This window comes from Salvelinus sp. IW2-2015, linkage group LG16 (assembly GCF_002910315.2).
Source record: "Salvelinus sp. IW2-2015 linkage group LG16, ASM291031v2, whole genome shotgun sequence".
Classification (NCBI taxonomy): Eukaryota; Metazoa; Chordata; class Actinopteri; order Salmoniformes; family Salmonidae; genus Salvelinus; species Salvelinus sp. IW2-2015.
The window spans coordinates 8,253,033-8,263,444 of record NC_036856.1 but is presented as its reverse complement, the minus strand read 5'-3'; the positions used below and the strand labels follow the sequence as shown (position 1 = coordinate 8,263,444).

At 41.8% G+C, this 10,412-nt stretch overlaps 1 protein-coding gene across 2 annotated transcripts; it reads left to right on the top strand.

Moving 5' to 3' along the window:
* Positions 1-1,538: 1,538 nt before the first annotated feature.
* Positions 1,539-6,706, top strand: LOC111975701 (RNA 3'-terminal phosphate cyclase). Of its 2 annotated transcripts, none has more exons than XM_024004232.3 (11): positions 1,539-2,021; positions 2,139-2,239; positions 2,758-2,901; positions 3,154-3,277; positions 3,509-3,567; positions 3,657-3,798; positions 4,078-4,199; positions 4,561-4,619; positions 5,739-5,833; positions 6,041-6,145; positions 6,266-6,706. In XM_024004232.3, the coding sequence occupies exons 1-11, from the start codon at positions 1,980-1,982 to the stop codon at positions 6,362-6,364; spliced, it is 1,092 nt and encodes a 363-aa protein (XP_023860000.1). In that variant the 5' UTR covers positions 1,539-1,979; the 3' UTR covers positions 6,365-6,706. The 2 variants fall into 2 exon arrangements, with proteins under 2 accessions (XP_023860000.1, XP_023860001.1); XM_024004233.2 differs by having other exon boundaries at positions 5,739-5,855.
* Positions 6,707-10,412: the final 3,706 nt, after the last annotated feature.

Genomic DNA, 10,412 nt, shown 5'->3' with positions numbered 1-10,412 from the left:
CTCTATACAATACTGGTGCTGGTGCACTAGTCATTTGCACTGGCAAATGGTGGCAACAAATCTGCTGAATTAACTGATTCGCTTTCCATACACCCACTCCTATCGACACATTGACTCCGGTCGCCATATTGGGCTGCAGCTACCCATACTTGCACCACAGATAAAACAGTGCCCTCTGTAATTATTGGGACAGTGAAGCATTTGTTCTTCTCTTGGCTCTATACTCCACAAGTTTGGATTTTAAATTAAACATTTACTTTGAAGTTAAAGTGCATACTGTCAGTTTTAATTTTAGGGTATTTTCATCCACATCGGGTGAACCGTTTAAAAAGTACAGCACTTTTTGTACATAGTGTTTAACATTACAATAACAGGAGGTTAGCATTTGGGGGGGGGGGGGGGGGGGGCGTTATGATTTTTTTGAGAGGAAGTCCATTGATGGGAAGTGGGAGAAGATAGAGCTAGATGATACTTGGCCAACATTCTTCTAATTTTGTTATTGATGAAACATTCGATCTCAAAACAGTTTTCCGTTCCCAAAACTGTAATGTTACTAAAATAGTGCACTAAGATTTGTAGACTTTACCCTTTCTAAAAGTTTCAATTTTTGTTTTTTGTTTAGAAGGGCAAGGGCAAACTGCGTTATTGCACACAAGCGCTTCATAGAGTATGCGTTCCTAACGGAAATATGCAAATACATGCTAGAACGCTAGCTCGTGTTGGCCCTGCCCACCTCCTTGCTTTTTCTGCCCACTCTGCTTAATTTGCTCCCATTGGAAATGACATATTGTGGTCTATCTTGGGTTAGTTATCAAAATCTTTGCTTGCACTGAGTGGCGAATCAAGTTCATTTGACTGGAGTTATTGGACTAGTGGTCCACTAGTATATTCAGACTGGGCTACTAGTCCGTAAATCCAGTCAAAATAACCAACTTGATTTGCTACTTACCTTGGCTGTTGATTCACCTAGAACGTTTGGTTACGCTTTATTTGACAAGAAATGAATAACACATTCCCTACATAACACACAGTACAACAACCGCACGTTGATAATTCCGATATGTCTCTTGCGATGATCTCATTTGGTGCCACTTTTTTCTGGGACTCCATAAAAACACGCCACTTCATTACAAATTACTTTTCACTAACCCTTTCCCTAACCTTAACCTATAGCTCCTAACCTGATACGTTAATTATCCTAACCTGCGACGAAAAAGTCGTAGCTGTATGGAATTGGCTTGTTTTTCGGGAATCTCCTTTTTTCTAGGCTTTTTCCCCCAGCCATGGCTAGAAGGGATCCAGCTTTTGTCAAATTACGGTCAAAAGTGTATTATTTTTTAGCATTTTTGCTAATCCAAACTCTTTTCCTAACCTTAACGTAGCAGGTTATGAGGATTAGGTTAAGGCTAGGAAAAGGGTTAGCTAAAATGCAAGAACAAAACAACAACTTTTTTACCTTAATTTGACTAAAACTGGAATCCTTCTAGCCATGACCCTTTCCCCCCCACTACCAAGTTTAAACAGGGAGAGTGGGTTCATTGCGTTGCTTGCTGATCACGAGTGCGCATGTGCTAACTATCAACAGACTCAAGAGTAGCAGCTCTGTGGTAGCAGCCTATGCTGAGCAATATATTCCATGGACATTTTTGAATAACATGTGAACATCCCAGTTCAAATTTAACCCGTTTTTGGGACCATTGTGGATGTAACTTTTTTCTCAGTGATAAGAAATTGCGTTAATTGATTAGGCCTAAGTACTACCGCACTGCGCAGTGACTGTTGGGGGAAGTTCGCGGTTGGACTTGCTGTATTGTCTGCCCCAGACACCGCCGAGTGTCTTCTACAAGCGCTGTCCAAGGCTACTTCAGAGCAGACCATCCACATTGGCGTGTTTTCGCATCATTAAAGACCGCAATAATACATTTCTTATAGCGGTGAAGTCATTGAAAAGTATAAATATTTGTCTTATTTTTTCAAAAATGGCCGCAGCAGTGGAAATGGACGGAAGTATAATGGAGGGTGTGAGTATTTCACACGATTAAAATACACTTTCTACTACATATTTTATAAAAATGGTTTGACAGTAAACTTAGGATATGTATTTACTGTGTACATTGTCATGTTTTGTCCTCTTTCAGGGCGGGCAAATTTTGAGAGTAACCGCCGCACTGAGTTGCATCAACGGCGCATCCATCAGAATACACAAAATCCGCGCAGGTAGAAGTACACCAGGATTAAGGTAATTCATTTCATAAATATTTGCCATAATATTACACAGAGTATGTATAACAACAAAAGCCACATGTCATTACTAATAAATGTAAGCTTCACTCTAGTCGCAGTCTATAGCCCTGGGGCGATCCCCGGCGACCCCAGACAGAAGTTTAGTGAATCAGAAAACAAAGCAAAGTTGGTCTAAAGGACCTTTCTTTTCAAAGTAGATGTAGCATTAACGTACGTCTCCGATAAACAATTGATAACGGTTTTACAGCCTTTATTTGTAACTGTCTAATTTGTTTTATATTGAACGGCAGATGCCCTCGTTACATTTTTCATGTGATCCTTTGTTGGTTAATGCGCTAGCACATGGCTGTTCACTTATTCCTATCAACAACCGAACTAGCCTACTCAACTTTTCCTTCATCGCCTATGTTATTCTGCACAGATAATATCAAAGCCTACTTATTTTTTTATAGTGAAATAAGACGTTTGTTCCTTTCATTGTTAACCCGCCACCCCCCTTCCCCTTTTCACAAGACCACAACATCTGTCAGGGTTGGAGTTGGTGAGAGACATTTGTTGTGGAAATCTAGAGGGTGGCACAGTGGGATCTACTGAAGTCACACTCACCCCTGGGAAAATAAAGGCTGGGAAGCACACCGCAGACCCCCAAACAGCAGGGTAAATCATGTCAGGCTGCTTCTCCGTTCTTCCAAACTACACATTCAAATAGAGTATGGGACAGACAGTTTGTTGTGTTAAAAACCTTGTAGTTACTATCAACCTGACATATTTTATAGCCGTAGAAACACTATCCAAAACAATATCTAGAAGTGTCTATAGAATTCAATACTTAATTTCACCAAACAAATAGGAAGAAACGTACTACATTAGTCTCCATCTAACTCGTACTTCTGTGTCGCTCTGCGCCAGGAGTGTTGGGCTGCTGCTGCAAGTCTCTCTACCCTGTGCCCTGTATGCTGACGGACCCTCGGAGCTCTGTCTGAAGGGGGGCACCAACGCAGACATGGCCCCGCAGATTGACTACACCATAAAGGTATGGTTAACCTAACCTGTGTTTGTAGAGGTGCCAGTGGTTGTAATGGGGGCTTGTGTTCCTGGGAAATCATGAATTGGACTTCTCTCAAGTTATATACCCTGTGTCTATAGATAAACCCGCAGATGACCGCTTGGTATATGACTGTCACTCGACATCCTCTTATTTGCCATTCTCCTATTGTTGTTAAATGCCATTGGAAATACTTTAATACATACAAATGTCTTCCAGGTATTCAAGCCCATCGTGGAGAAGTTTGGAGTACATTTTGACTGTGATTTGAGAATGAGGTTCGTATCCCTTCCCGTGTTGGAGAATTGTTGGTGGGATAATACTGCCTGGCCCCCCCAAAAAATGACACTTCTTCTGTCTCGAATAGGGGCTACTACCCCAAAGGTGGAGGTGAGGTGGTGGCCAAGGTAAACCCAGTGAGTGAGCTGAGCCCCGTCACCATGACCGAACGAGGGACCATCACCAAGATATATGGCAGGTCCTTTGTTGCTGGGGTGCTACCCTATAAGGTACAGTACAAAGGATTGGCTTTGGGTTAGAATTACCTAGGAATTTTACATTAAGTTAATGTTTTACCTTTGTAATAATGTACTACTCTATTAATGGAGTAGAGTGGTTTTCATCCTTATTCCACTTGTGTACTTACAAACAATGAATTAGATGTTTCTGGACAGGTGAAATTTACGCCACGGAACAGTTCTTTCCACTGATACATGTGCTACCCTCTATGCACGTGGGAGAAAAAAATTAACTACATTTTGAGTGAGCTCATACTTGTTTTCCTCCAGCTCGCCAAGGACATGGCAACGACGGCAACAAGAGTTATCAGGAGAGAGATAAAGGACCTGTACATAAACATCCAAACGCTGCAGGAGAAGGACATGGCCTGTGGGAGCGGCAACGGCATCATGTGAGCTTATACCTGACGTTTTACGTTACGTGAACCCTCCGACTGTTAACACTGTTAAAAGATGCCAATACCCGTATGACCTCAGTAAACCTGTATCAGTCACTATGCCAATGTTTTTGGTGACGATCCTTGTCAAACCACTTGCACTAGTAGAGGGTGTATTGATGGCGTCATCTGAAAAATCATTCATAAGTAGACTGATGGCTTGCATAATGTTGTGTCCCTAGTTTGGTGGATAGACGAGAGAGGGGTATTTTAAAATGTTTTTTTTTTTTTTTTTTTTTTACTGCCATGGGCGATCTGCCGTCTTAAATGCTTTGCAGTTCTACCTCATTTTTGATGTGCTGTCTATCCTCACCAGAATCATCGCAGAGTCTTCCACGGGCTGTATATTTGCAGGGTCAGCTCTTGGGAAGAAAGGTGAGAAATCCACTGTTCTTGTGCTTGCTTGGTCTGTGAAGTGTACAGTACACGATGTACCACTAGTCGGCAGAATCTGACAGAGAATGCCTAGCATGTCTATACTAGGATGTGAAACTGTAATATCTGATTGGATGGTGAGTGAAGTAGTGCATCAACATGAACATTTCTAAGGCCATACAGGGTAAGTTGTCAACGGTGGAGAAATAGGAAAATATTGAGAAAGGGGAAAATCTTGCTCATTGTATTTTGTTTGGCAATAGTGGCTACTATTTTCAAATTGCCATCAGCAGATGCATCCGTAGGTCTTTTTTTTTTTTTGATTGTCTGTTTCTACAACAACACAGTTTGTTCTCTTGGGAGCAGAGTTAGGAGGCGTATGCAGTGCACCTGTTAAGGGAAACAAATGACTAAAACCTCTCTGGCACACACTGATAACCTCTGGGCCAGTATTCATAAAGCTTAAAGTAAAGGCGTTGGCATGCTTCGAGCTCAGCTAGGCGAACCGAACGAGTGTGCTCACATACTCCCTTAAGCAATATTACTGTTTGTCCGTTTTGAGATGCAGTAGCCAGTATACACTTCCTGAAAATAGTCAGAATTAATCTAAGATGACTCAAGAAATCTGTCGGTTAATTTTGACATTTTTGCAGAGGAGATCTTAGTCGCGCAATTTTACAGTAAACTAAGATGTTTGGTGCAGTATTTCACAATTAATTTTTTTAAATGAAAATGGGTTCTCTCGTTGAATGACAAATGCTTTATTGAATAATCCCTACTGTGGACCAATCAGACGAAGGGGCTTAGCCACCGGCTTACCTCGAGGAAAAATGTGTGCCCGGACAGACAAAAACCATTACCGAAGTCCAACGCTAACAAAAATGTTGTCGTAATATCTGCGCAATCTCTTCCGAACTGTTTTGTCTGGGAAGCATGCATACGCCATAAGAGGCCTGCTGATCTGGGATCAATTTTGCCGTTTAGATTATAATGAAAAAATTTACAAGGGGGTACCTGATCCTAGATCCCACTTCTGCTCTATTAGACACCAAAAATACGGGCCCAGATCTAAAAAGAATAATACAAAATGTCAACTAATGCTTTTCTCCTGTGCCTCAGGTGTGTATGCAGACAAAGTGGGCTTCGAGGCTGCAGAGATGCTGCTCAGGAATATAAGGCACAACGGCTGTGTGGACGAGTTTCTCCAGGACCAGGTTAGCAATGACACACACACAGGTATTTTACAACGCAATGTTAGGTGTCCTCCTGTAAGTGATCTATACTAATTGTAAGTAACGTGAACTTCCAAGTTGAATAGGTGCTTGACCCCTGTCTTTGCCTTACTCTCCATCTAACAGCAGCTGCTTGAACTTACTCTATTTAGAGTCATACTGAACTCTTTGTCTTACACTTTCTGGCAGCTCATCCTCTTCATGGCCTTGGCGAATGGCACCTCCAGAATCCGCACTGGCCCAGTCACCCTACACACACAGACTGCCATCCATGTGGCAGAGCAGCTCACCCAGGTGGGTCCCAAAAATGTTTTTAATTTATTTCCGAAGACGCACATTTGTTAATGTCAATGGTTTATAAACTTTTATAAAACCAGTCAACTTTTTAATAGAAAGTGTTGTCCTTATTCCCAGGCTAAGTTTACAGTGACCAAGGCAGAAGATGAGAATGCCAGCAATGACACCTACATCATCGAATGCCAAGGAGTGGGTGTCACCAACCCTCATTTCTAGCCACGCCCATGTTTTGTCTCCCCACCTTTTTTATGTTGACATCTCCACCTGCAGTCGTGGATAGAAGAGGCACTGGAGAGACTTGAGGACTCATAGCCGATACACTACTGTGACGTCACTGAATAGTCTGACGCTGCTTCTATTTATATTATGATTTATGGCCCTTGTGGCTCGATATTCAAGCAAATTAATTATTGGTTTAGAAACATACAGCCACATGAGTTGGTCATCGTTGTCCTTTTCCCCCTATTGCATTAACTATCATTACCCTCTTAGCTTGTATAACTCAGGGTATTAATGCCTTACACTGTTATAATAAAAACCTTCGATTTCTGCGTGGAAGTGGTGTATGTTTCAGTAGTTTGTTGAAGCGCCTTATAGTGCATACTGGCTTTTACGACAAACATTTTCATGTTCTTTGTCCCTAGTTTATCATTTTAGTTCCATGCTGCTGTCCTTTCTTAGGTCAATTAATTATATAATTTTTTGTTGATGGTCACTAAGGTAATGCAGACTAGACTGCAGAGGTTTGTTGGCTACTGTTTTAGTCATAAGATAAAAAATAAACAATTTGCAGATTTGCCACTTTTGTAAACATTTACAAATAAAATTCCTTCCCAGAACAGATGATTTTGAGTAAAATATTTTTCACAGACCTGGATAAATTGAGAAATATGTAGCTAGAAGTTAGTCATCAGTGATGACATAAAAATATATATTTTTCTAAGTGTATATTTTTACCCCCTTTTTCTCAATTTTGTGATATCCAATTGTTATTTTGTCTCATCGCTACAACTCCCCAACGGGCTCAGGAGAGGTCGAGTCATCCATCCTCCGACACATGACCCACCAAACCGCGCTTCTTGACACCTGCCCGCTAAACCTGGGAAGCCAGCCCCACCAATGTGTCAGAGGAAACACCTTTCAACTGATGACCGAAGTCAGCCTGCATGCGCCCGGCCTGCCACAAGGACTAGAGCGCGATGAGCCAAGTAAACCCCCCCCCCCCCCGGTCTAACCCGGACAACACTCGACCAATTGTGCACCACACTATGGGACTCCCGGTCACGGCCACTTGTGACATAGCCTGGGATCGAACCCGGGCCTGTAGTGACACCACAAGCACTGCAATGCCGTGTCTTAGACCACTGCGCAACTCATCACTCTTAGTCTGTCATAATGCAAAATATCATATTTGTGATTCAAACAAATATTTTAAGGACAGGTTGGCAACAATTTAACTCCAGTCAATAACTTGTTCCAAAAATCTTATTAGATGTGCTTGAGAGTAATTACATAGACATCGCATGGAGTTGCCTGTCTGATATTAATAACTATCTAGCTGACTCAGCTTGATAGCATGGTCTTGTTATACTTGCCACCTAATGATTTAACAGCAAGAAGAACCCTTTGGCACCACATGTTGAGGTGCTTAGGCTTCGTTTAAGCAGGCAGCCCAATTCTGATCTTTCTTTCTCCATTTGAACTTTTGACCAATCACAGATATTTTGGGAAAAATATCTGATGTGATTGGTCAAAAGACCAATTAGTGGGTAAAATATCAGAATTGGGCTGCCTGTGTAAACACAGTAATTTTTATCTTATTCCAGATAACTAGCAGAAATAGTTGCAGGTTTGTCTGACTGGAAAGCATGCGACCTGTGGAAAACCTTATGTAACTACTCCTGGCAAAGCAGACTTTTTTTTCCTTTACGGCTGCTGCAACTTGACGGAACCTTTTCAACAAGCTCTGAGTAACGAGAAGGTAAACTATTGTATGTTTTAGCTTTGCTCATTGAGTGGTTATGAAAGTAAGTGGTGAATGTGTGAGGGCTTAAGGGTTCACGGCAAGGTTTGTTGCTCAGCTCCTTTTGTGGCCTGTTCTAACCGCTTTGACTCACCACTCCCAGACGCAGGGACAATAGAGGGGAAAGAATGGGTCTAGCCCATGTGAATGACTATGCAGATCTCATTGGTGAGGAGGTTGTGGCCACAGCGTTATTCAATCTCTAGTTATTCACAACAGTCATGTGCATCTGTTGCTTATAGAAGTCACCAACTCCCTAATTTTACCCTCTTGTGTTTTAGATTGAAAACAATGCCGTTTTTATTGGAAGCTCACATACTGAGTTGTATACCAATTTACAGTACATCACAAAACATAAAACACCCTCTCAAGAAAACTCCCTTGGTCTAATACTCCTATGGCTGGGTGGTTCTTTTATAATATACTGTACAGATTAGAGGAAACTGCATGTACAACCATTCCCTTTTTTGAATTCCTTCTTGAGTAGTGCAGGTAAGCCTTCTCCCTACAGCTACATGTTCACTTGTCCTGTTTTTCCGTGATGTCAGATGGGCAGAGTATCAGGTCGTCTCCACATGACCCCCAAATACAAACAAGACTCCTCAATGCATGGTGTGTGAAATAATACACAGCACAGCACAGCACTGCAATTAAATGAAAAATGACCAGCATTTATAGAGCAGATCGATATCTATCTACAGAGAGGAAATAACAAATGAGTGGCTGATAAATCTGAGAGAAACTTGAAATTCACACCGTGGCTGCGTTGTAACAGGAACAGGAGCACCATGTGAGGGCCAATCACATTGCAGTAACCTGAGGCGGTTACCTGACCCCACCATCCCTAGCTTTGCGTTCCTCCGGCACACTCAGAGGTACAGTACTCACAAAGCCCCTCTATCGTTTGGTAAACATCGACTTGATCATATTCTGGGGTTGGAAGGGGCACAGTGATCCACAGAGTTGTCGCTGAGGCCCCGGGTGGCCCCCAAACCTTCCCTTTTGCTGTACTCCAATGTAGGCATGTCAGACGTCGTGTCCTGGAGGGCCCAAGAGCACAGTGACTGGAGCCAACCTGCAGCCGCAGCAGCAGCACCTCAGCAGGTCTGGATTTCTCTAATAGCAGGTGAGCTGGATCGATGGAAAACATTCTCTATCTCATTGCTGCCAGATCAACCTTTACTAGCATCAATTATTACTATATTTCTGGGATTGGGATTTGTTTAATGTGGTATCTCTTCTAAGCTCCAATTGTAACGGGCTTCCTCCTTCTCCTCATCCGAAGAGGAGTAGCAGGGATTTGACCAAAATGCAGCGGGTTGTGAATACATATTGATTTAATAGACAAAACGGAAAAACACGACAAACACTTGAATAATTACAAAACAAATAAACGAATGTAGACAGACCTGGACACGAACTTACATACAACGTGAAGAACGCATGAACCAGGAAAACAGACTACATAAAACTAACTAACTAACAAAAAACCGGAACAGTCCCGTGTGGCGTAACATACTGACACAGGAGACAATCACCCACAAACAAACAGTGTGAAACAGCCAACCTATATATGGTTCTCAATCAGAGGAAAACGTCAAACACCTGTCTCTGATTGAGAACCATATAAGGCTAATTACAAGTGACCTAAACATAGAAACACAAAACATAGAATGCCCACCCCAACTCACGCCCTGACCAACTAAACACATACAAAAATAACATAAAACAGGTCAGGAACGTGACACCAATTGATTGGCAATAACCATATTATCAGATTTTTTTTCTTTGAGGGGGGAAAAGGTACAGTATTTATTGCAGTCTATGATTGAATGAAGTGAAACAAACAGCGACTATGACAAATGACATTCTATCACAGATACATGTTTTCATGATTGATGGATGCAAGAGAAAAGAAAAGACGTGTGGTCAACAATCAAATTTCTTGATTTCTAATGACCTGTGATCTGGGCAGGAAAAACTCTGGACGTTACTGAGGTAGCCTCTTTAAAGGACGGTTCACTAAAAATACAAATGTATATGATTTTGTGCTTACCTAAATAAAGTAAACAAATAACCCTGAGTACTTACATAGGGTCAATACGTTGAATCAATGTTGTTTCTAAGTCATTTTAATGAAATTACGTTGAACCAACATGGAATAGATGTTGAATTGGCGTCTGTGCCCAGTCGGTGTGCGTGATGGCAATAAAACGGGTTTGCTTTCAGTCTACTCTCACT

Bases quoted from the DNA above. Each gene is read 5' to 3' on its own strand.
- LOC111975701 (XM_024004232.3), top strand. From the start codon at position 1,980: ATGGCCGCAGCAGTGGAAATGGACGGAAGTATAATGGAGGGT. The intron at 3,278-3,508 runs GTATGGTTAACC...AATGTCTTCCAG, and splicing joins AGATTGACTACACCATAAAG to GTATTCAAGCCCATCGTGGA. The intron at 5,834-6,040 runs GTTAGCAATGAC...ACTTTCTGGCAG, and splicing joins ACGAGTTTCTCCAGGACCAG to CTCATCCTCTTCATGGCCTT.